This window comes from Sceloporus occidentalis, unplaced genomic scaffold (genome assembly GCF_023333645.1).
Source record: "Sceloporus occidentalis isolate IW3139 unplaced genomic scaffold, rSceOcc1.0.p SCAF_3, whole genome shotgun sequence".
Lineage (NCBI taxonomy): Eukaryota > Metazoa > Chordata > Lepidosauria > Squamata > Phrynosomatidae > Sceloporus > Sceloporus occidentalis.
Window position 1 is genome coordinate 232,177,437 of NW_028316983.1, and position 27,094 is coordinate 232,204,530.

The 27,094-nt window shown below is 41.4% G+C and overlaps 1 protein-coding gene across 2 annotated transcripts in view; it reads left to right on the forward strand.

Moving 5' to 3' along the window:
- The window catches only part of DEPTOR (DEP domain containing MTOR interacting protein), a 79,370-nt gene extending 61,281 nt beyond the window's left edge, over window positions 1–18,089 (forward strand). For both annotated transcript variants that reach the window (XM_089517881.1, XM_089517882.1), the window contains exons 9-10: window positions 1,957–2,061; window positions 13,600–18,089. In XM_089517881.1, coding sequence (XP_089374007.1) covers window positions 1,957–2,061; window positions 13,600–13,728 — 234 coding nt within the window. In that variant the 3' untranslated portion in view covers window positions 13,729–18,089. The remainder of the gene's footprint in view (window positions 1–1,956; window positions 2,062–13,599) is intronic.
- Window positions 18,090–27,094: the final 9,005 nt, after the last annotated feature.

Genomic DNA, 27,094 nt, shown 5'->3' on the forward strand with positions numbered 1-27,094 from the left:
CCCAGCACAGAGTTTGTCAGAGTTTGTTACTAGAAAGCCAGGGGGACATGGCACTTTGCAATAAATAAGTGGGTTTTGGGTTGCAGTTTGGGCACTCGGCTTCTAAAAGGTTCACCATCACTGACCTAAACTATCAAAAATATTTAAACAGTTGAAAACGTCTGCTTAACAATGATAAAAGGTAATGAAAACAGAACACTTGAAAACAATACAGCACTTTCCTTACTAACTTCACTTCTAAAATTCTTCATCTGCTGTCAGAGTGACAGCAAGGAGGGAGCAATACTAGTCTCCCTAGAGAGAGAGTTGTGGAGCTTAGGGGCAGCCACTGAGAAGGTCCTATCTCCTGTCCACACGAACTGTACTTGTGTAAGCGGTGGGACTGAAAGAAGGACTTCTTTGGAAAATCTCAGGGTCCTGTCAGACTCATACAGGGAAGTATGGTCTGCTAGTATGTTTCTAGTACTTACATTTATTTTCTGCTGCTCATAGTATTTGTTGTTCACACATTTGTTGTTCACACATGCATACACACACTACACTTCAGAGGTGTAATGTATGTTCAGAGGTGTAATCTAAGAGCAACAGTGGAATACACTGCCTCTGAATGTGGTGGAGTCTCCTTTGGAGGTTTTTAAATAGAGGCTGGATGGCCATCTGTCAGGGGTGCTTTGATTGTGAGTTCCTGCATAGCAGGGAATTGGACTGGATGGCCCTCTTCCAATTCTATGATTATATGAAAAATAGGGGTCAAGATATTTTATTTGCTTAGCATTGTGCATAAATAGTGTAACTTGATAAGTGTCAAGTGGTCTAGTGTATAAGGCTGGCTGGGAGTGCATCTGCACTATAGAAATAATGCAGTTTGACACCATGTTAAATGCTGAAGCTCCATCCTACAGACTCCTGGGATTTGTAGTATTACAAGGTCTTTAGCCTTGTCTGCCAAAGAGTGCTAGTGCCTGACAAAACTAAAAATCCTAGAATTGGATGGAGTCATGACAGTTAAAGCGGTGGCAAACTGCCTTCTTTCTGCAATGTAGATTCACCCTGGATCTACAGTTGGCTATTTTTGAAGCCCAAATGATTGGTTGATATTTCATCATTGGAAGTTAGTAACAGGAACTGGCCTCCTCATATCTGAAGATCTCAAGAGAAACAAGATAGTCAGCAGAACTTAAAAGGAGTTTTTCCTTCTAGAAGCAGGGAGGGGACAAAGAAGCAGCAAGAAGAGGCACTTCAAAGGTTAGAAGAAGAGAGAGAAATAAACATTTCTAACAGGAAATATTGGAAATTGTGCCCTGAACTATGTCTAGGTTTAGATGAAAGATTATTAATGGTTCAAAATGAGGATTGCTAACTCATTTTGCCACCTGCATCAAAGAAAAAGCAACCCCAGGGTCTCCCCTCCAAAGAGAAGCCAAATCCAAGTATTGCTATTCCTGGCTGAGAGTTGGGAATTCTACTTTTTTGGACTTTTTTTTAAAAGTAACTTTTCATAGCTGTGCTCTGGAAATGTTTCTTTCTCAGAGAAGAGAGGAACACATAACCAGACCTTGGAAGCCTTACATGATTTGGATTACAATCCAAATCAACTATATTCCCATGCCAATATAGTTGAGGATCTCTGAGAGTTTGTTTGTTTGTTTGTTTGTTTGTTTGTTTGTTTATTATCCTGCCTTTCTCCTAGAATGGGACTCAAGGTGGCTCACACGATAAAATCATTTTTTAAAACCTGTACGATCCTTAAAATAAGGATTGTAATCCCAAACAGTAGCTTTTCCAAACTCTGAACATAATTTGTACAATGGCCGGGGGGGGGGGGGGTAGTAAGTGTGGAAAGGGATGGATTAGAATATTTTTACATCAGATAATCACTGAATGGATTTGGTTTTTACAAAAACATTGACGGTATGAAGGACTAATCACAATGTCTTCTTCCCTTTCCTTCTCAAGATTGTAGGCGATGCTGTTGGATGGGGATTTGTGGTACGTGGAAGTAAACCTTGCCATGTCCAAGCTGTAGATCCCAGTGGGCCAGCTGCTGCTGCAGGAATGAAGGTAATTTTAATTAAATAAGTAAAAATCATTTTAATAGGGGAGGGGATCCTGTTTTGACATGTTCTCAGAACTATTTCAGACATGACAAAATTCCTAAGGGTACATAGTGGATATGAAGATTGTCATATGTCATGGTTGCATGTGTGCTATCATGTGTGACCATATAATGTGGGTCCTGAATCTTACTACCTTTGTTGTTTACTGCCATCAAGTTGACTTCAACTTGTGAAGACCCATGAATGAGAGACCTCCAAGTCCCCCTATCCTCAACAGCTCTGATCAGGTCTTGCAGACTCAGGGCCTTGGACTCCTTGGTTGAGTCTATCCATCTGGAATATGATCTTCCTCTTTTCCTGTTGCCTTCTACCTCACTAAACGTTATTGTTTTCTTTACTGAGTCATGTCTTTGCATGATGTGCCCAAATTATGACAGCCTCAGTTCAGGCTTGATTTGCTGCTTTTAGCAGTCCTCAGTATCCACAAAACTTTGTTCCAGCACTACATCTCAAATGAGTTGATTTTCTTCCTGTCAGATTTCTTCGCTGTCCAGCTCTAACAACTATATATAGAAATGGGAAATAGGATGGCATGGACCATCCTAACCTTAATATTCAATTATATAGCTTTACACTTCAGGATCTTGTCTAGTTCCTATAGCTGCCCTTCCTGGTCCTATTGTTCTTCTCATTTCTTGACTGTCTCTATTCTGAACTTGTGGCAGGGCTTTTCCCTCATAATTCAAACTGCCCTCATGTCATTGCAAAGCATACATCTAGCTCATAATCGCTGTTGTCATTCTGCAGAGGTAAAACAGTTGGACACTACTTTAACTTGCACGGCTCAATGCAATGGAATTCTGGGATTTGTAGTTTGGTAGGGCACTAGAACTCTCTGACAGGGAAGACTCACAAAACTACAAATCCCAGAATTTCATAGCATTGAATCATGGCAGTTAAAATGGTGTCAAACTGCTTTATTTCTTTAGTGTAGACACACCCAAGGACAAGCAAAAAGTTCTGCTGGATACGTCCAAGGGCCTAGTCCAAATGCCTAATCCCACATTCTGTTCCCAAAGCTAACTAGTTTTATTTTTATTTATTAATGGGATTTCAGGCAAGTAAAATCAATTTTAACATTTTAAAGCAATTTGGAATTTAAAGTGTTTTTTTAAACAAAAAAACATACTAAAAACATTTTAAACAATTTAACAAATGGTTAGAGTAGTTTTAAATCGTATTGGGAATGAAAATCAGCTAGGCCCCAAAAAGCTTCAATGAAAATCTTGTTTTAGCTTGATACGAGAATGAAATCAATGTTGGCACCAGTTGGACCAGCAAGCGGAGTGTCTTTCACAAATGGGGTGCCACAGCAGAGAAGGTCCTCTTGCATGACCTTCCACAGTGTATTCTTCCCACTGGTAGGAAACATAGGAGGGCTGTTCCGGGAGATCCTTGAAGAATGGTCTGTTTAGGGTGAGGTGCTCCTTCATCTTGGCCAGCATCCTGAATTCAGGATGGAAGTGTATTGGCAGGCAGTGCAATTCCTTTCGGATTGGTGTTGTGTGATTTCTGCATGGTATTCTGGTCAGGAATCTCACTGTTATTTTCTGCACTAGTTACATCCTTTGAGTCATCTTCACCTGCCTTTGGAAAGCCCACCAACTGGTCTTGTGTTGAGTGCAAGTGTACTCTGTTATCTCCTACTCCCCCAACAACTGATATACAGAGGCATATCGCTGATATGATCGGCTTCATGAATAGTAGCCACTCATGGTCTCAGCCTCAATGAATTGATTCATTTTAAAGCTGTCCAAGTTGGCAGCCATCTTCGCAGTATGTGTCAATGAATTCTACCGTTTAGCTGTGTACTTTGTGAAGAAGTGTTTCCTTTTATTTGTCCTGAACCTCCTTCCGAAGTTTATATTGAAAAATACGAGGCTTCTTCAGGCTCAGCACAGACATAAGAACTGGCAGTGGAGAAGAATCTGTCCTGCTCTGAGAAATGTTGTCTGCCAGAATCACTTGGAACACCCCAATGAAAAGACGAGACCAAGAAAACTTGGCTAGGATGAAAAGGGCAGGAATTTGAAGAACAGCCAAGATTCAGCAGTTTGCTTTCTAGAAGAGTCCTTGACAAAGCAGTACAGACCCCTCTTCTCTGGCTTGAGGGAGCACCCAGCAGCCAATTTATTTCTGGATTCTTGCCCTATGCTATCTTTTTTGTTGAGAAAACTTGCAGTCCTTATGACTTCACACACATTTTGCTCTCTTTTTCTCTTCATACTGTGAAGCAAATGGTATGGGCAAGACTTTTGCCCTACAGCATAGCAGGCATAGTTGAAGGCCATTAGTTCTAGTAGGCCATAGAGAAAACCTACTACAGAGCCAGTTTTGTTTTACATTTTGCAATCCAAAAGCTATCAGCCTCAGTGGATTCTGGAGAAAAGCCTTTGTCGTGAAGGGAAAAACAGACATTCACTCAAGCCTTGTTTTTTTTAAGGGCTGGAGTGAGGCTCAGATATATTTGGAAGCCAATTCCCATAATTTCTGCTATGTGACTGGGACCCATCTTAAGTTACTCAGTGGAGAGAGAAATGCACTCTGCATGTATTCAATGGGCTTCTGTATTCTGTCATGACTTCATGCATTTGTAGAGTGTATTCTTACCTTTTGTTTCCCTAAAGTGAAAGTCAAGAGGGTGCCACATCCCGTATAGAAGTTGGGTGGACTGGCAGTTGAATCTTACATGAACAATGATGATGGGACAACATCCTCCATGGCTTCTGAGGGAAAAGACAAATTTAGAGGATCCAGGAAAGGTTGCATGGCAAACACAGCTTTATTCTCCAAGCTGCGAGGCTGCCATGTTTGTCTCCTAGCATCTGCTTCCTGAGGAGGTCACTTCACTCTGCTTAAACTGCTGCAGCATTAGTGATCACTCTTGTTCATGAAGACCTCATGTGATATCTCATTTGCCCTAGCATAGTCTTGCCTCTTGCCTCTCTCAGAGCAGGTGCTAACATGGAGGCAAGAAGAGATCTGTAGCTACACCAATGGAAGTTAGTGTCTAGATAAAGGAAATGATAATACTATTCTATTCTGCTTTGGTCAGACCTCACCTGGAATATTATGTCCAGTTCTGGGCATCTCAGGCGGGTTACAAACCGCCATAAGGGATGTCCTCAGGACATCCTAGGTTTAAAAAGGGACATCACTTCTTGACGTCTCCAAGCCTAATACATCCTGAGGACGTACAAGATGGCAGCACCCCATCTACATGGGGGCCGCCATGATGGCGTCACGAAAGCGCTGCCTCCAAATGAGGCGGCACGGATGTGACGCCGTCACGCTGCGTGAGGGCGCTTAGTGCGCCCTTTCGTCAGCACAAGAAGGAGCTCCGAAACAGAGCTCCTTCCTGGTCTTGCGTCACTGGCGCAGCCTTTAGATGGCTGCGCCCAGCAATGCAGAGGAGAAAGGGGCCAAGTGGCCCCTTTCTCCTTCTCCCCGCCGCCGCGGGGTGTCCTTAGGGCTTGAAGCCCCAAGGACACCCCTTTCCAGACCTCAGGGAAGTTGCCTTTTGCTGCTTCCCTGCGGCCTGGAAAGTGGCAGATCGGGGCCTCAGCGGCTGCCGCTCTGGCCGCTGAGACCCTGATCCGGCGGGGAAAGGGGTGGGTGCAGGCTGCCGCTTTTCGGCGGTCTGTAACACGCCATAGTTCTAGAAGGATGTGGACAAACAGGAGTGTGTCCAGAGGAGACCAACCAAAATGGTGAAAGGTTTAGAAACCATGCCCTAGGAGGAGTGGCTTAGGGAACCGCGGAAGAGAAGATTATGGGGTTGGCATGACAGCCTTGTTTCAATATTTGAAGGAATGTCATATTGAGGATGGAGTAAGCTTATTTTCTGCTGCTCTAGAGAATAGGGCCTGGAGCAATGGGTTCAGACTTTAGGAAAAGAGATTGCACCTCAACATTAGGAAGAACTTCCTGATGGTTAAGAGCTGTTTGACAGTGGAATACACTACCTTGGAGTGTGGTGGAGTCTGGAGGCCAGCCATCTGTTGGATGCTTTGATTATGTATTGCTACATGGCAAAAGGTTGGACTGGATGGCTCTTGGAGTCTTCCAACTCTATGATTTTATGGCTCTTAGTGAGAATTTTGAAGAAAGAACTTGGAGAGGTTTTGAAACAAACATTGGAGAAATTCCTTCCCTGCTGGACAGTTCTGGGAGTTGGAGTCAGAAGAAAGGAACTTTTCCAAACTCTGGGTCATCTTTCTGTTAAGTACTCAGTAGCTCTTTGGAAATAAGGCTGGTGGAAAGTGACAACTTTTCTTCTCACCCCCAAAGGGTTGGCCTTTATATCCCATGACTGAAACCAAAGTGGGGTAAATATTGACACAGCGATAACATTGTGATTGTAACAAACACCTGCAGCTCTCTCCCTCTTGTCATGGACTCATTGCACAGAAATAGATATGATAAGGTTATTGCCTCTTTCTTTCTTTCTTTCTTTCTTTCTTTCTTTTTGCATGAAAACTGTGAACTGCCTGTTCAGGGCTTTGTTTTCTTTTCTTTTTTAAAATCTCAGTATGCTGCTCGGTAGGACAGTTGTGTTATCCATGCAGTTGAATACACAAAGCTGGCCTCGAGTTTGCAAGAGTGAATATTTGGGGTTTGTCACACATCTCTTACCCTTCTGTTGTCTGAGTTGAAAAAACAGCACTTTCGTGGAATTGAAATTGCTTTCCTTGGTCATTTGTTTTCTCTGAAATAATACAAAAGATGAAAATGGGATTTAGTACTGTGTTCATTTGGAGGCTAAAGTTCACCTGGGGCTGAGGATCCAAATCTGGTGACCCAGGCCTGTTACAGACTGCCAAAATAAAGCTGCTTTGGGTCTCTTTGGAGGTATGCTATTTAAATGATGCATGCATCCTAAGAATCCGGAAGCTGCACCAAAGCTGCACTCCAGTGCTTAGGAATGGAGTGTGGCTTTGGCGTGACCTCCAGACTCGTAGGACCCATGCATCATTTAAATAGCATACCTCCAAAGAGACCCAAAGCAGCTTTATTTTGGCAGTCTGTAACAGGCCCCAGATCTCCATTGGACATTTAAAATACTACACAGTATAATGAAATTTAAAGGGGAGAAGCAAGGATGGTGTGTGGAACCCTTCACTTTGGTGTCACTTCTCTTCCTTCCCCACTAGCTTTTGTTCAAGTAGGATTCCTAGATCATTTTGGATAGGAATATCCCTCATTTTGTTTTATAAGAATGTATCAAAAGCTGAACCTTTCTGTACTTTAGGCATGGGAAAAACTTGAGTTTTTTAGAATATCAAGTATGGGAGAAACATGAACTGTCCAAGGCTCAGGATTTTGAGAACTTTTTTTAAAAGGTCTGTTTTGGAATCCTTTTGTATTTAGCTCTGTTAGTGCAGAACTAACTAAAAAAAAAGTGTGTGTGTGTGTGTGTGTGTGTGTGTGTGTGTGTGTAGGCACCTACAATGTTGTTTTCATTGGTAAGAATAGAGCTTGGAACTTATAATTGCTGTAGTTCATAATTGAACCAGTGTGGTGTAGTGATTTGAATGTTGGATTATGACTCTGGAGAACCAGGGCTCAATTCCCCATTTGAGCATAAAAACACACTGGGTGACCTTGGGTATGTCACACTCTCTCAACCTCAGAATATGGCAATGCCTCCCTGAAGAAATTTGCCAAGAAAACCCTATGATAGGGTTGCCATAAATAAAAAATGATCTGGAGGCACACAACAACAACAACAACCACAAAGTGCATAGCTAGTGAGTGATCTGAATGAACATGCTGTAGTTCATGTTAGTGAAAAGCTTTGATTATTTATCTAAGCCTTTACGTTTTAAAGAAACCATAGGTAGTCTGCACATCAGAACTTCTTTTCAATGCAAAACCTTATTCTGTACATATGGGAATCCTGGTCCATACATTAGAGCTCCTGTTCCATGTAAAATCTTCCAGAGTTTCATCCCACAGCTCATTTCACTGCAAGAACTTCCCAGATTTCAAATAGCTCTGATTACTGATCATTGGTTGCTATAAGGACAGAAGAATAAGAATAATGAGTCAAAACTCATTATTTATCATGCCAACAATTGTTTGTGTGGGCCTTGTTACAAGACCCAGTGTATTGTAGTGGTTTGAGTGTTGGACTAGCACTCTGGAGACCAGGGTTCAAATCTGCACTAGGCCATTGGAAACCCACGAGGTGACATTAGGCAAATCACACTTTCCTTGGACCTTAGAGGAAGGCAATGACAACCCCCTCTGAACAAACCTTGCCAAGAAAAACCCATTATAGTTTCACCTTAGGGTCCATTGTAGGAATATTTGGTATATATTGTATATTAAGCAGAGTGCAGCAAATCCAGTGCAATATGGTAGAAAACAGGAGAAAGAACTCAGAATGCTTTTGTAAGCCAAAAAAGAAAAAAAATACATTTATTGTTTCAGGAATTCCATGCTGAGTAGGAAAGGAGGTAGACAAAAGAAGATTACCTAAGCTTCAGTACAAGAGCCCCTAAAGCTGGCTCTTACATGTGTTGTTGGCTAGCATCTATCCTGAGGTGGGAGCCTGATGGATACTCCCTTCTCAGTCAAAGGGAGAGAAAGCACTAGCTAACTTTTTGGGAGACTGGGGAAGGAAGTAAAAAAGCTTCCATACATTCATCAAAGAAAGAAACAAAGAGGTGAAACAAATGAGCAACCATACCCTCTCTCACTAATCACTTTACAAAAGTTTATGCATCTTTGCATCCAACAGCCACAGGTCCCTTCCATTTTCATTTTAAACAACAATACTATAAGCTAAAAGACATCTGTAGAAAAAATTGTTCTGTTAAGCAGGTGCTTGGGCAGGCACTTAAACTGAAGAGAAAACAAGAGGCAAGGGTATGTTGGCCTGTTTGCCTTGATAAGTTTGGAGCCGCAACAGCTGTACCCATTCAGATAGAGGTGCAGTAGTCCTGGATGTTAGTTGCCAGCATAAAAGCACTGCTACACAGTGTTTTTAATTCGTCTTGTAAATTTCAGCTGGGGCTGCAACTCAATTCTAGCTGTGCTGCTGCTGCCAGACAGCACAGCTGTGGACTTGTGCCCCCCTGGAGCATTTGCTGGATCCTTAAAATAGCCCTTAGACCAGGAGTGGGGAAAGTGCATCTTGTGGGCCACAAGGACCCCCAAACCCAGATTTTGCATTGGTCTCTGTTAAACCCTCAACATCCTTACTCAGAAAGGTCTTATTCCCCCTCCTAGAGCAAAAACTTGCTCATGCACCTTTAACAGTTGTTCAGAAGAGAGAATATCATCAGCTGCTGTTTGTTACCTGCTTGTGAGACAAGCAACACCTGCTGAAATTCCCTCTTCAATCTGGCAATCATAGATATGAAGCCACTGTTAGCAATCAGTGTTTAGTCTCCAGGCCAAACCAAACAAAAATCCGGAGTGGAGGTTTAACGCCCGAGTTAGGAGAAAGCCAACATGGAACAGAATTCATCCAAAAGAGGAACATTTATCTTGAGATCCAACTGCTCCCTGTATGATTGAGGATACATTGACACGTTAGAAATAATGCATTTTGGCATCACGTTAAGTATTATACCTCCAGAATATGGAATCCTAGGATCTGTAGTTTTACAAGATCTTTAGCCTTCTATGACCAAGAGCATGGGTGTCTTACAAAACTACAAATCCCATGATTTTGTAGGATGGAACTATTGTAGTTAGAGCAGTGTGAAACTGCATTATTTCTACAGTGTAGATGCATCCTTGGAATGGTGTTCACTGACTTGCTTGTTTGCTGCATTCATTGGGCAGGTTTGCTGTTTTTATAGCAACAGGGGGGAAAAACAACCCTCCAGTGTTTTTGGAGGAGGATAACTCTGTAAAAAGAATTAATGTTGCAAGCAAAATACAAAGTTGTTTTCCTTTTCTATAGTTCATTGCTCATTTCTCATCATTCAGTATGGGTAAATCTGGGAGCATAATACACTCAGAATTTGGGACAACTACTTTTTTTAATCTCCTGAGTTCTCCCATCCAGCATGGCTAGATGTTCTTGAAAGATGTAGTCCAAAAATAATTTTTTATAAACTCTAATTTTTAAAAATTAAGCAATTAAAAGGAGGTGAGTGAGATGACACACCACTGGAGAATTGATTCAAGGCCCTTTCAGATTAGTCTAAAGAATTGAAATTCTTGTAATATAGCTTCTTTTGCTGAATTTTGCCAGTTATTGTGACTTCTGCATCCACTAATTTCTTTCTTCTTGTGGTATTGAAGCAGTTTCATCGATCTACTCTTGGGCTTCTCCAAAGTTTTTTTAAAAACCAGGGAATGGTTTGTTCAGGTCATCTTATGGTTTGAAGGACATCTTTTCTCTTCTCTTATTTTTTTTAAACGAGTTATAATAGAAAATTGCCACTGATCTGTGCCTTCAAGCTATTTCTGACTTATGGAGATGGGGTTTTCTGGGGCGAGAGAGTGTGTCTTGTCCAAGGTCACCCAGTGAGTGTGTGACTCACTCAAGGTCATCCAGCATTATAATCCTAAAAATTGAGGGGAAAAGAAGAAATTACTGTCTCAGAATTTTTAAAAAGCCTCATTTAGGTTGGAAATTCTAGCCAGAAATTGCCAGGACAACTGAAATTTTGTTTGAATATTTGTTGTTGTTTTTTAAAGAAAAAAAAACAAACAAAATGAAACAAGACCTACAACAACAAAAACCACAACCTCTCAACCATTTGCCCTGTCTGAAGGAGTCCTCTGTAAGTGTCGTAAAAGAAACACATGGAGCACAACATGTTTCGGGTTTTCTTTTCTTTCTTTTTTTATTTTAAGGTTTTCTAAATGTTTGGGACAGCTGCTTGAACCGTGCAAGAGTGACTAATGTTTTTATGTGAAGAAAGATAGCTGTGCCAAGCGGGAGAAGTGATAATAGGGGAGTGTACGCAGTTCCATAAGCAAAGTTGTGTATCTTGCTTCTGCAAATTGAATTCTAGATTCTAGCAAACATTTTTTAGAGAGATTCTAAGAAGACACCAGGAGGTTTTGAGATTGAAAGGGAATGCTTATTCTCTGGAGATGTAATCTTATGTTTATGCAAGAACTGGATTGTTGCCTGCATCCACACCGCCCACAGTTTAGCCAATTGCACGTCCGCTAGACAGATCCATGCTAGAGAAATAAGAGTGGAGTGCACAGAAGAACTCTGAATGTGCGTCTGTTGAGCAAAGAGAGAACAAAGAAGTGATCACTGATGATGAGGCCCTTGTTTGCAGATCATTTCCCTTTGAGGATGGTAGTAAATGCAAACAATCTGAGCCTTTTACAGGTGTGTGTGTGTGTGTGTGTGTGTGTGTGTGTGTGTGTGTGTGTGTTGTGTGTATTCAAGTAGTTTCTGACTTATGGTGACCCTATGACCCTATCATGGGGTTTCCTTTGCAAGATTTGTTCAAAGGAGGTTTGCCATTGCCTTCCTCAGAGGCTGAGAGCATGTGACTTGCCCAAGAGTAGCCAGAGCAGTAGCTGCCTCACTGCTAGATGCTAGCCTTTCAGAGGCATGTCCCATGATTAGTCGGTTTCATGGCCAAGCTGGGAATCAAACCCAGGTCTCCAGAGTTGTAGTCCTATACTCAAACCACTATGCCATGCTGGGTCACCATTTACCAGTATACTTCAGTTAATGAAGCAGTTGTGTTCCTGGGCATTACTTCTTTAACAGAAACTGTAGTACCAGAGGCAGAAATAGAATGGATAGAGGATCCTACACAACAAAAACAGAACAGTAGTTCACTATGTTTCAGCAAACCTTTAATGCAAGGTAATATTGTTGCTGTTTGCCTTCAAGTCATTTCTGACTTATGGAGACCCTAAGGAGAAACTGTCATGAGGATTTCTTGGCAAGATTTGTTAAGAGAGGGATTGCTTTTGCCTCCCTGCAAGGATGAGAGTGTGTGACTTGCCCACACAGTGACTTCATGGCTGAGCAGGGATTTGAACCCTGGTCTCCAGAGTCCAACTATACCACACTGGGTCTCTTCAAATTAATACACATGCTTCCAGAACACAGCCACATAGCCCGTAAACCCCACAAAAAACTATGGTTTCTAGAAATCTGAAAATATTCTTTTCATAGGCACAGCTTACCTGACGGGATTTTAATTCAGGCACACGGTATTTCTGGGTTCTTTTTGGGATGGAGGGACACTGGGCAGTTTGGCTGCTTTGACGTCGTTCCGCAGGCAAATAGGCTGCCATCAGGCCACCCTTTTGGGGCGGTTTGTACCGGGCCTTGGTTTCTCAGTGCAAACCAGTGGGGGAACCTGAAGATTGAGATATCAGAATCTTGATTTCTAAAGGCAGTTCTCTGAGATTAGCCAGAGCAGTAGTTGTCTCACTGCCAGATACTATCTGGCCAGGAGCATATTTTCTAATGTTCATTGAAGTTTCCTTATCTTTGCAAGCAGTTCCTTGGGAGAATCTTAGTTCTGTTGTACTGTAATAGGATGATGTCAGATTGCATTCATGTTGAGGAAGAGAACAGCAAGCACCCTCCTTGTTTAATTTTTAGTGGCTGACTTTGGTGATTATTCTATGACTTGCTAGTATTGGTTAGCACTTGCCCAAAGCTCTATAAAGTTAAAAACTGCTTTGGGGTTGTTCCAGCTGGATGTTGTAACTCCTACTTTACCCTTGCCAAGTGCTGCCATATTCTCAGCCCTTCTCTGTTTTTTTCCCCCTTGGCTCATAAACTGCCTCTCAGGCTTAGCACCACAACTTGTTAAATTCAATGGATCATGGTTAGAAGCATTTATTTTCAAAAGACTGCTCTTGGGTGTTAAAATTTAACTTTAAAATTGCAAATGTGCTCTTGGTATTGCTAAATCAAAAGAGAATGTGTTTGTGGGTGTCAGCCATAGTTCCAAACCATGAAACCAAGACCATGTTAATTAACCAGCATACTAAGGGGTTTGTAGTAAAATAGATTATTTATAATTAAGTATGTCTATAACCTGTAGTCCCATCTGCAGTCACTAGATGGAAAACCTCTCTAAGCAGGAGTAAGGAAGCTGCAGTCTAACTTGCCATAGTCATTTCTCTAGAGATACTCTAGGCAGCTTTGTGTAAGTAAGAGTCACACTAGAGAGAACAACAGTCTAGATATAACCTTTGCTTCCTACAAAGGACGCCTCAGTTTTTCAGAAACAAGACAAGATGGGGGCTATTGTCTGTTAAACTGGGGTGAAGAAAGCAGAAGGAAAGCATCAAAAACAGGGATATACATGAAATTTTAAAAAATTTAGAGCAGTGGTATTGGAGGTGGGGACTGGGTTCTTCTGCTAGCTAATAGTAAAAGAAATGGTTCACTGATGTGATTTCTTTCATGGCATCAGACAGTTTGCAAGTATGTCAAGTTTGATGCAGAGGCTTAGAAGAGGATATTTTGCTTTCCTCAAACCCCATGATCTGAATCTCCTTGCCTCTTTTCCCTTTCTCTTAGGTCTGCCAGTTTGTGGTTTCAGTGAATGGGCTCAATGTTCTCCATGCAGACTACAGGACAGTGAGCAATCTCATCCTGACGGGGCCTCGAACAATTGTCATGGAAGTGATGGAAGAAATAGAGCCCTAAGAAGGATGTTCAGTACACTGGTCCCACTTTGGACGGCGGCCATTGCACAAATTGGAGCACTATGATATGAGGGGATGAGAGCCTCTCAATATGGTTTTGCCTTTTCAAGTACTTTTTTACTCCACATTAACAATCATTGATCCTTTGAGGCACTCAGATATTGCGTATGCCCATGGTCAAACCCAAAGAAAAAGATGTAGAAAGTGATGTGCGAGTTCTACCATGCTGCAAGTCGGTTGCATGTCACGGATGGGAAAGGCTAAAGTGTTCTGTGTCAGAGTTGGGTGTGATCCCAACAGAAGAGTCCGCTTTCATATCAGGAATGATGTTTGTGCAAATTTCCCAATGCCATTGTGCTTCTCCTTTGATAGGAGCCCTGGTGGTGCCATGGTTAAATGCCTGTACTGCAGCCACTCACTCACAAAACATAAGGTTGTGAGTTTGGTACCAGCCAGGGGCTCAGGCTCGACTCAGGCTTGCATCCTCCCAAGGTTGCTAAAATGAGTACCCAGCTTGTTGAGGGCAATTAGCTTACACATTGTAAACCACTTAGGGAGTGCTTAAGTGCACTTGCAGTATAAAAATGTACTTGCTGTTGCTATTGATTCGTAATTTCATTTCTCTGATAAAAGACTTAGCATAACAGACTTTCATTTTGAGAACAGGCAGTGCTTCAGTCCAGATATACAAAAGTTTTTTTGTTTTCAAGGAGAGCTGCTTATGTACACCAGACTTTATACTAAGAGAAACTCAGTCTTGCAACTTGAGTAAGTTACATGGATTGAGCAAGCCTATATTTTAGTTGTGTTGGCTTTGTTCAATTAATTCTGCCCATTACAAGGAGGAACAAGAAGTCTTGCCAAAGGCAGAAGACCTGTTATCAGCCTGATGAAAACCCTGCTTGAGATCAAATTAGACAAGACATTAGAAATCCCAGTCTGCACACACATACACGCATCCTTTTTTTCTCATGTAGAGGAAACCACGGGGAAATTATGCAGGGTATGAAGAAAAGGGATGGTGAGATGTGTTTCTCTCTCTCTCAGAATACCAGAACCCAAGGTCATCAACTGAGAGTAAATGATGGGAGATGCAAGACTGATAAAAGGAATTATTACTTCAAATGAAGCAGTTCTCACGAAGTGCAAGGTTAAACTATGAGACTCACTGCTGCAACATGTGGTGATAGCTGCCAGCTTGGATAGCTGTTAAAGGGAATTAGATAACTTGATGAAGGATGGGTCCATCCATACCAGCTAATGAGAACGGCTATGTATCACCTCCAGTACCTATGATAGTACACCACTGTACATTAGTTACTGGGGAACATTAGGTGGAGGGTACGCTTGCACTCATGTCCTGCTTGTGAACTTCTCATTGGGGAATCTGGTAGGACAGTTCCGAACAGAACGCTAGACCAGATTTGCCTTTAGTCTGATCCAGCAGGACTCTTCTTATATTCTTATGTAGGTTTACTTCAATGGGATAATTACCCCTGAGTATGAAGGCATACAGAGCAGGAAAACAATATGTGGAAAGAGCTTTTAAATACCTTCCCTAACACTGCAGCTCCAGTGTTATTCAGGGCTCCCTACAGTTGTCTTTTCCAGAGAAAAAAAGAACCATCAGGAGATCAGTTGCTTCTCATCTAGTCATTTGTCTTCCTCCACTTTTAAAGATTTTTGCAGGTATTAACTGTATGTTTCAAGATTATCTTCTCAAACATAAGGGCTAGAAACTTGACTTTCTGAACATTAATGCTGTGAAATTTTGCAGTGCTGAATGCAACTTTGGAAGTGCTGTCCCTGGTGATATACCTAGATTATCATCTACTGGATCCAAATGTTGAATACCCATAACTCTCCCACTGCAGTTTGGAGAACATCCTCCTACATTGTTTCATGATAGTTTAGGCAACAACCCTATATACACATAATTGCAAGCTGATTCTGTTATACTCAATGAGGCTTGCTTCCAAGTAGACACAGGATTGGGCTTCGCAACTCATGAAAATGACATTTTGGACATTGGTGTGGCCTAATGCTATCTTTCCCAACCCATGGACTCCAATCCCTAAGTCTCCAATCAATGTTGCCATAGAGTCTAGAGTCTTGTAGTTCAGGGGAGTGCCTTATAGATACATAGCAGAGAATTCTAAGTACCTCACTACAAATCCCAGGATTCCATAGATGGGAGTCATAATAAAATTATATCAAATGTATAACTGCAGTGTAGGTATAGAGCCTATATGTCCTAAAGGCACCAGATCCTGTCTGATCTTGTAAGCTAAATAGGGTCACCCTGGTTAGCATTTGGATGGGAGACCAACAAATACGTGATGCTGTAGGTTATATTTCAGAGGAAGGAAATGGCAAAACTAGCTCTTGAGAATTCCTTGCCTTAAAAAATCCCATGGAATTCATGGGGTTGTCGTAAGTCAACAGGCAACTTGAAGGCACATACACACACAGCCTATGTATTGTCATAGGTCTGAAGGAAAAATAGGATGTAAGTGTGACAAAATATCTCGGCCTCAATCCATGTTCCATTGGAATAAATTCTGACCTATTTCCAAGAGTTGCTCTAATGGCTGTAAAATATTTTCAGATGCTTTTTCAAACTTGTAGGGTTTGGGAAAAGTTATTTTTGGAGGACTACAGCTACCAGAATCCCCCAATCAGCTCTTCAGACTTGGCTAAGAACTACATACTCACATTCTGATTTTTTGGGCCCTTGGGGTTGCAGTTTTGGTCTTCTTTCAAATTTTGATACAGCCTTTTCGCAGTCCTGATATTAAAGTAAATGATTATGTTTTCATTTTTGTTTTAAAGCTAGGCTTTAATATTACGTGCAGGTATCCAAAACAGTTGTGCTGCTTAGGTGAGATAAATGGATCTGCCAGAGCCTTATTTAGCAGTATCCCTTAACTGGAATTCTGTAATCCGAAATACTCCAAAATCCAAATTGACCACATTGATGGCTGAAATATTGACACCTTTGCTTTCTGATGGTGCAGTGTATACAAACTTTGTTTCATACACAAAATTATTAAAAATTATTTAAAATATTGTGTATAAAATTACCTTCAGGCTATATAGAGTGTATATGAAGAATAAATGAAATTCATGTTTAGACTTGGGTCTCATCTCCAAGATAGCTCATTATATATATATGCAAATATTCCAAAAGCCAAAAAAATTCAAAATCCAAAACACTTCGGATCCCAAGTATTTCAGATTAGGGAGACTCAGACTGTATTTTTGAAATGCTATAAATAGGGAAAGCTGCAAATGTAACTACATTAAAAATGCACTTCTGATACTTTTGAATACACATTAGCTTTATGAAAAGAGCAGCACTTTTCACTATTGTTTGGAAAAATGTTGAATGGACCCTGGAGTCTACTACGGAGCCAATCTGGTAAAATTAAGATAGAACCAAACAGCATATGTTTACTGTTTCTTCTTCAGAAAGCTGCTTTGAAAAAGGAATTTTCCACACAGTATGTACAGTCATCTCATTTTCACCAAGAACAAACAGATATTGCTATGTTTTGTATTGGTTCCAAAGCCTGCAAAAACTGTTCAACCAATAGCAACAGTAGAGCAAAAGAACTGTTTGGATCTCCTCAGGAGTAAAGACTCTCAGAGACATTTTTTTCTCTCTTAAGAAATTTTGCATGCTTCCCACATAGTTTTCAAATTCATAGACCACTAGGCTCAAATGACAGAATCAGTACAAGGGCATCTACATTACACAGTGGTAGCACTTTGAGTCCACTTTAACATCCTTGGCTCCATCCTATGGAGTCCTGGGATCTGTAGTTTCATGTAGTGCTAAAACTTCTCTGCCAGAGGTCTTAAGCGGTGTCATTCAGGAGAAGACATCTCACCAGAGTACAAATCCCAGGATTCTAGAAAATGGAACCACGACAGTTAAAGTGGTAGCAAACTTTTATAATATTACAGTGTGGATACATTTTGGTTGAAGCTTTGACAGGGAAGGGAAAACGGTCTGACGTTTGATAATAAAATTTAAATAGCATTTTAAAAGAAAAAAATACCCTTTTTATCTTGACCCTTTGCAATGTGAATTTAATGAACTGCTTGAAGAATTCGTTTTAGGATAGGATGAATAAAAGGGTGAAATGTGATGGATTTTAAATGTCAATGACTATTTGCATCAGCATTGTTACTTCTCACTCCCATGAAGATTGATGTGCCATAATTTTTTTTGGAATGTATTCATATTTATATGTTTTTCACAAGACACTGTAAAAACTATACACACCAAGCTATTCTGGTATGATTAAATTTTTATCTGTTTGTCAAATTTTTAAAATAAAAATTTTCAAATTCAAAGTTTGTGTGTGAAATTTTACAAAAGAAAAGCCTGTTGATATAAAAATATTGTCCACGTTCACTCATATCCATAGGACAGTGCAACATATTTTCCATGTTCACTCATGAAGGATCTTTGTTCCACACTACTATACAGCTATGAATCAGAAGAAGACTAGGAATGGGAAGGGCAGCTGTGAAAGAACTAGACAAGATTCTAAAGTGCAAAGATATAACACTGAAAATTAGGATTGTCCAAACCATGGTATTCCCAAACACTATGTATGGAGGTGAGAGCTGGACCATGAAGAAAGCAGATAGAAAGAAAATCAGCTGATTTGAGATGTGGTGCTGGAGAACAGTGCTGAGGATACTGTGATCAACCAAAAAGACAAACAAATGGACCCACAAAGAAATGGGCCCTTGAACAGATCAAGGCTGAACCCCCTCTGGAATCGGGGCTGTCATACTTTGGCAACATTCTGAGAAGGCATGACTCATTTTAAAAGGTAATAATGCTAGAAAGAAATGAAGACTGCATCCCAGATGGTTAGACTCAATCAGGGAGGTCATGGGTCTGAACCTTCAGGAGCTGAGCAGAATGGCTGATGATATGGGGCCTTGGAGATGTCTCATCAACAAGATTGCCATGAGTCAAGGTCAACTCAAAGGCAGTTAGCAACAACAGTTCAGCTATGGCTGCCAATTAACTTTTAACAATGTTTGTAGGGGAAAAGAGGAGCGACATGTTTAAATATTTGACGGGATGTCATATTGAAGATGGAGCAAACTTGTTTTCTGCTGCCCCAGAGACTAGGATACAGAGCAATGGATTTAAGCTAATGGAAAAGAGATTCCACCTCAACATTAGGAAGACCCTGCTGGTAAGAGCTATTTGACAGTGGAAGTCGTTGCCTCAAAGTTTGGTGGAGTCTCCTTTGGAGGTTTCAAATATCTGTTGGGAATACTTTAATTGTGTGTTGCATGCCAAGGGGTTGGATTGTATGCCCTTGTGGTCTGTTACAACTCTATGATTCTATGAAGGTAGCATTAACCTCACCCATCAGTGTACTCTCATCTAAGCAAAGATTCAAGCAAAATCTCTTACATACCCCTACCACTAACCAGCATGAGAGTTGCTGACAGGGACTTTGTCCTGAAAAGTCAACTCGATAATCCACATAGCTTGAGTGGTGATGGTTGGGGGTTTCAGGGTAGAGCTACTCCCCCAATTGGTGGAGTGTATTACATTAATGTTAAAGGCTATAATCACTGCTAATGCAGTTGCCATTTGCTTTGCTTTGTCTTTTCAGCTTTCTCGACATGTAAGGGTTTGCTTAGCCCTACCTGTACCTTGTTACCCACATATTGCACAGACACCATTTATCGAAGTTCCCTCATCACCAATCCAGCCTTAAGGATTAGTGCAAACAGTTATGCCTGCTGGAATTTTGTACGTTCTTTGGCATTGTTTTCCTTTGCTTCATCCTTTACATCCTTTGGATACGCTCCTAGATTCTACCCTTTACTTATCCATGGATCCTTGCAAAATCCATAATTTTGGACTCAGAACCTGCCCTTTACTTATACATGAGATCAACTTATAGTCTAGTATATATGGTCTTTTAGAAAAAGCAACTATTTGATAGTTCTAGGAATTCCTTGCCTAAAAAATCCAGTGTCTCTTATTGTTACAAAGCCAAGAGCAAAGCCAGCTCTAGTCTGGCTTGGTCACAGTGAATGGTGTTCTTTATGATGTGAGAAAGCACCACTATTTGTATTGCAGACAGAGGCATTTGTCCATGCACTCTTCCAGCAGTAAAATATTTGGATGTGTGCAGCTCCTGCTCTGAAGCACATTTTATAATCTAGCTTGCTTGAATAAGGCTAAAGCAAAAGGGCTTTCACAGACAGCTGTCTGATGTTTGACACCAACATGAGATGACAGCTTTACGAAGCCTCTAGGACTTGACCCAGTCCTCCTCCCCTTTGCATTCCATTAAGGGAAATGGCACAGTGTGCAAAGCAATTCACTATAGATAATGCTGCTCTCAGCATGTATTCCCTTAATTTATTCACTGGCATAAAATCTCATGGCTTTCTTCATTCCAGAGACTGTCTAGCATTTCCTCTGCATCTCAGCTTAATTCTTGTCTTTTTATGTAGCATGATCCCACTTAATATTCTCCTGCTGTTTCCCCTTCATCCCTCCCTGCCCTCCCCCCTTGTTGCCTTGGCAGGAAAAAAAAATGGGTCACAATTTAGCTGTGTAGTGCAACACAGAAAAAACCTTTGAAGGGTTAAACTGGGAGGATGTGTGCTTATCATTATATCACATAGCTGTCTTTATTCAGGAGAGCTGCTGGTTCATACAAAGGATCTGCAAATTACTTACTTAGTGGCAGTTTCAGGTTATTCTATATCTCATGTTGGAAACTCAGGTTTGCTTTTCATCAAGATACAAATTCCTCTGCTGCAGATTATAACAAACATATTATTTATTTACTTATTGCATCTCTGTTTTACCCAACAGCTGATGGTCTCTGGACAGCTCACAAAATAAATGGTAAAATACAGGTATAGGTTGAGATCCAACATGGAGGAAATGGAGCATAACTTAACATTCATGGGCTACAATGCTGTATGGCACAGTGCAACATAGTTGAGTTATGTCCACATAGTGGGATCCATATTGGAATCCACAGTCCACATAGTGGAACTGTGTTGCAGCTGGGTGTACAACACCCTACACTTATTACTGAGCTGCTGCAACCCACCACGGCCATTCAAAGGCTGATGGAAGATGTGGAAGCATGATCAGAGAAGTGTCTGGCTGTGTTCCTGTAGCCAGATGCAAATGGACTATATCATCCACTAAGGTGCACTGGGGTCCTGTGGAAATTTCAACAGCTAATGTAATAATATCATCTCTGGCTAGAGGAACAAAGACAGATACTACTCCAACCTCCCTGATTCTTCATTGGCCATGGAATGGCAGGGGTGGGGAGAAGGCGCTGTATTAGCTAAATGGTAAGTCTGGGTTGGGGCTTTGGTCATTGCAGAGGGAAGATGGGGCTTTTAACCACTGCAACAACAACAACAAAAACTGAGCTATGTAAGTGTAAGGTGGACTTACATCAGCATATTATACTAACAGTCATTGAACTAACATGGTAGTTAAGCAACACTATCTCATTAGTAAATGTGTATGTGCAATGTATATTGCATATACAATATGCATCATATGTGCCATGCACATCTATGCACAATGTGTATCATTATGTGCAACACACATTCATGCGGAATGGCATTGCATGCACATCTCTGCTTCTGCAACCGTCAACTGAATATGGCCATGCCTCATCAGACAAAAATATCCAACCACTTCTACAAGGGAAAATACACATGGGTATGACACCAGAGTTCCAGTTATAAATGCAATGAGGCAGAGATCTCACAATGGAATAAACACTTAGAATGTTAGTGTAATTAGTGAATTGTTACTGTAGTGTGCCTTCAAGTCATTTCTGACTTGTGGTGACCCTAAAGTGATCCTGTCATGGGGTTTTCTTGGCAAGATTTGTTCAGAGGAGGTTTGCCATTGCTATCTTCTGAGGCTGAGAAAGTGTGAGTTGCCCAAGGTCACCCAGTAGGTTTCCATGGCTAAAATGTCTTAGTCCAACACTCAACCATTACACCACACTGGCCCTCATATCCCTCCAGAAACTCAAGTATGAACATACATATGCACCATTACGTGCAAATAACTATACAAGTATTGCTGGTTTTTTGCCTTTGTTTCTGACTTATGGCATCCCTAAGGTGAACCTATCATGGGGTTTTCATGGCAAGGCTCAGAGTATGTTTGCCTTTGCTGTTCTCTAAGGCTGAGAGAGTGTGACTTGTTCAAGGTCACCCAGGGTGTGTCCATTGCTGAGCAGCTATTTGAACCCTGGTCTCCAGAATGGCAGTCCAGTGTTCAAACCACTACCCCATACTGACTCTAAGAGGTAAATGCGTACGTACATATGTACATACATTTTTTAACCTCAAAATTCACCATGATAGGAAACAAAGTAACATGAGGTGAAATTCACTGAAGGGGAAAAATACTTTTTGTGCCCACTTCATCAACCTCCTGAAGCCCAGTTATGGATTCCATTGGAGTTCAATTGGAAACCATGAGCTTAAGTTTGCAAAACAGGAGTCTTAATAAAAGGGCATCTGGGTTTTTTTCATTCAGTGCATATCCTCTGAACACACACAACACCTCTAGCAATGTTTAATAGTTTACATTCCCATGGTCTGGATTTTAGTCCAAACTTTACAAGGTGCCAAACTTATTTTGGGAATAAAATCCAGCCCCTTGGATTCAGCTTTTTCCACGGTTCAAACTAAACCCTGGATTCACTAGCCCACTGACATGGAAGGCACTGGCAGCCGCCATTGACTGCCCCATTACTTGAGAAATACATGCACAGAGACTAACCTGCAATTTTCTGTAATAAAACCTGATGCTTTCTGTTTACACAAAGGGCAGCTATTCCTCTCACACTGCCACTAATGCTTTCTGTATGTGAATAGCTCTGTATCTGGGGTATCTGGCTAGCCAACCCCACATTTCAGCCTTAGTTTCCACTAGTAAGCCGCTTCTGTGGTTCTTGTTTGCAAGACAGTGGCATATTATTTGCTCTCCTTGCAGAACTTCTCATATGCAGTGGTTTGTTTGTCTTGCCTGTTTTAAAAAACAACACGCCAGGACAAGTCCCAGATTCCACAGGCACACTGGAGAGACACAACATCCCTTTTTTCCCCTTTAACTTGCAATTTTATCTGGAGATAAAGCAGGAAAAACACAGGCTCTCATTAACTCTCTGCAGAATGTGGGTTTTGGGCCAAAAAAATGTGTGCTTGGGCAGGGGAGCAGTGTCCCATGTGTCTTAACAACTATTAGTTTAACTATACAAAAGTTCAAAAGTCATAAAACCAGGCCAAGAAATCCAGGGCTAATGTGTGTTATCCACAGAGCTTTGAGAAGTTTCTTGCAGATTCCCACATTGGAAAGATGTAGGGTTGCCATTCATCAGGACCTCCAAACCGGGACAAATGTAGGACAAAATGTTTAAATGTAGGACACATTTTTTTTGTGTCCTACATTTGAATAGGAGCCTCCGAGGCTTTCCCTCTGGGCCTGGGCCCCGCCCTCGGTGGGGGCGGAGCCCAGGCGGGGAGGGACTCATCCCCTTCAGGGAGGCTTTCCCTATGGGCCTGGGCCCCGCCCTCGGTGGGGGCGGAGCCCAAGCGGAGAGGGACTCCTCCCCTTCAGGGAGGCTTTCCCTGCAGGCCTGGGCCCCGCCCTCGGCGGGGGCGGAGCCCAAGCGGAGAGGGCCTCCTCCCTTTCAGGGAGGCTTTCCCTCTGGGCCTGGGCCCCGCCCTTGGCGGGGGCGGAGCCCAGGCGGAGAGGGACTCCTCCCCTTCAGGGAGGCTTTCCCTGCAAGCCTGGGCCCAAGCGGCAAGGGAAAGCCTCCCTCAGCTTGCTATATCTTGCCCGGGAGCAGGGGCAATCCCGGGGGCGGGGCCAAACCGGGCCGTGACCGTGCGGCCCCGCCCCAAACCGGGAATGTCCCGCCCCCAGGCGGGATATGGCAAGCCTAGAAAGATGAAAACTGGGACACATGGAGCCAAGCACCATCAGGGTGTGTTCAAAGTGACAAAAGATATCAGTGAGGAAGAACTCACAAACTAAGACTGTTGTCATTTGCCTTCAGGTATGTTTCTGACCTAGGGAGACCTAAGGTTTTTGCGGGCAAGATTTATTCAGTGACTTTACCTTCCTCTGAGGCTGTGAGTATGTGACTTGCCTGAGGTCACCCAATGCATTTCCATGGCTGAACAAGAATCTGAACCCTGGTCTCCACAGTCATTGTCCAACATTCAAACTACTTCATCGCACTGGCTCCTCTCAAGCTAGGATAGGCTGCAGCAATTTGCTTTTGCATGAGCTTCCTGGGAAGGGCAGGATTCCATCCCTCCTCTTTTTTCCTTTATGCTAATTGAATGAATGCAAACTACTTTTGCACTTTGATCTGTTTCCATCCATGTAAGCTGAGGATGAACGGGAAAGGTTAGAGGAAGAGAGAGAAACTGGGACATTTTAAAAGCAGCTGAAAAAGTGGGATGGCATTGGCAGAGGATTAATTGGTTGTCATTGTCATCATCATCATCATCATCATCATCATCATCATCATCATCATATCACCTTTTTCTAAATATAGGGACGCAAGGTGGCTAACAACAACTTTAAAACAACGGTAGGAGGAGTGGTCTGCATGCATGGATATCCCTCCATACCATCTTAACTTAGAACAACAACTTGGCACAATGCCATCCTGTGCCTAAAAATCATATTTTTTTTCTCTCCTGTATGATTTTTAACACATTCACCTGATGAAGATGCCAGTGGAGCATCATAAGCTTGCAACATGTCTTTTGTGCATTTTGGTTGGCCCACCAAAGGTATCACTATTTGGTGGGTGTTGGATGTTATTGTACTTTGTGGCGGTTCTGTTACATAGAACCCTGGGATGTATAGTTTGGTGAGGTAATTAGAATTCTCTGAACTATAGAATTATAGCTAGAAAATTCTAAGCGCCTCACTAAACTACAAATCTGAGGATTCCATAAAAATGACCCATGCTCACTAAAGTGCTATCAAGTTGCTATAACTGTGTTAAGTAGAACGACTTCAAGGTCCAACTCTTTTGTTTTGTCCCATCTAGAGCAGACCCACTCAATCAATTATTTATCTGGCTGATTTATATAAATCCCACCAATCTAGTTGGTCTGCTTTAGATCAGAATAGCAAGGAATTTTTTCAGACCTAAGTCTATACTAACCTGTCTCTTGCATTAGTGTAAATAAAACCTGTCAGGTATGTGTGTGGTGTTTTGGTGTTTATTCTCACAATGAATTTGTTTGCAACTGTTGTGCTTGACAGCTGCTGTGAAAACATATTCAGAACATTTACTACGCAATATGCAGTAACTAGGGTGAGGTAACAGGAAATTATTTATTTATATATTTTAAATATTTATATACTGTACTTCCCCTGAACTTGTTCTGGAGTGATGTATACTTTCTAATTACTTTCTGTCTGAAGATTCTCATCAAAACCTGAGTAAAATATGGCTTATACAATGAATTTCTTGTCAGTAATAGATCTTAATACTCATAATACTTGAGTCAAATGGCTCTATTTGACTCAAAAAGCAACTTTATTTATCGTTACATCTTATTGGGAATAGTCACTTTCTTAATCAGAAATTTTAACCTTAACATTTTTACATTTGTAATTTTCTTTGTACTGCTTCACTTATTATTTCTGTGCTAGTATGTAAATATAATGGTGTTTAAGCCTATGCGTATGTACAGTATTTGCATTCAGACATTTCTGCTCAACATACCAAAAACAAAAATAATGTCCACAGAGGATCTACATAAATTCAACCTAGACAAGTGAGGAAATGAAAAAAAGTTGAAGATTTCCTGTACATTGATCAAAATGAAGACTGCAGCCAAGAAATAAGAAGACGACTATGAATGGGAAGAGCAGCTATGAAGGAAATAGACAAAATCCTAATGAATCCTAAAGAATAAAGATATACAACTGGGTACTAAAGTTAGAATCATCCAAGCCATTGTATTGCCCATCACCATGTGAGATGTGAGAGCTGGATAGTGAAGAAAGTGGATAGGAAGAAAATCAACTCATTTGAGCTGTGTTGCTGGAAAAGAATGCTGAAGAAACTGTGGACAGCCAAAAAGGAGAGGGGGTGGATTTACAGTATCCTGTGATTTGTAGTTTAGTAAGGCACTAGAGATCTCTGGCAGAGAATTTTAAATATTGTGGTCTCTATGTGTTTTGATCACTTTCTATTACTTTCATCTGTATATTTAAATGCATGTCTGCGGGTCAGCCCACAAGTGTCTGTTCTGTACTCAGTAGGTTTGGATGGACTATATTCAGCCTTGGCACATTTCAAGATTCTCCTTATTCAGCCTTGTTCTGAGATTAACCATAGGGCTCTTGCCTCAGATTTACTCTGAAGACTTTGTAGCAAACGTTTAGGTGGTTCAGCATTTAATTCTGGAAGTTAGCTTTGAAATTATTTGTGAAATCTCTTTAATGTTGTGACATCTCTTTCTTCCTAGCTGTTCCTGGAGATGACAGGAATTGGAAACCGAGCCTTCTGAATGAAAGCATCTGTACTGCCACTGAGCTACAACCTTTTCACTGACTGCATTTTCCTAAAGACAAAATTTTGTAACAATAAGCACAGTTGTCTGCCTGTGATAAGGATAATTATCTGAGAGAAAACATGGACTGTCCTCATAGAGACCAAAAAAGAACATAGCCCAGTCCATTTCTCTAGTGGTTACAGATTCTTCTTATGTCTTAGGGAGTGTGTACTAAAATGGCTTTAGATTTGGTTGATATCCAAGGTGAAGTCCTTCTTTTCTGCTTACAAAGACACAATCTAAAATAAACATCATAGGGCAGCCCTGGTGGCCTCCATCTATTTTCAGCAGGAAAAAAATGCCCTGCAACTTGATAAGTCTGGTTGCTTCAGGCTTTCAGCTTATAGTGTGGCAACACATTGCTGTAAAACAAGAAACCCAAAAAGGAGTACAGAAGAAATAGGCATAAAATGTGCACTTGCTAATTTTTAGCTATAAATGCAAATTTGGAAATGATTGCTATAATTTCAACAGAGATGCAATACATTTTATTATACTGGGAAACACTGTGACTGTGTGTTCTGTGTGACTGCTCAGTCTGCTGATCTGGTCTGGTGATGGGCAATATTACAGCCTCTGATCTCCATCCTCATGGTTCTTTATCTCTAACCAGAACTTGAAGTGGATACTGTAATTGCTAAAAAGTTCCAATAGGTTTTTCTAGAATAAGTTGTGCCACTTTTCATAGAATCATAGAGTTTGAAGAGGCCGCAAGGGCCATCCAATCC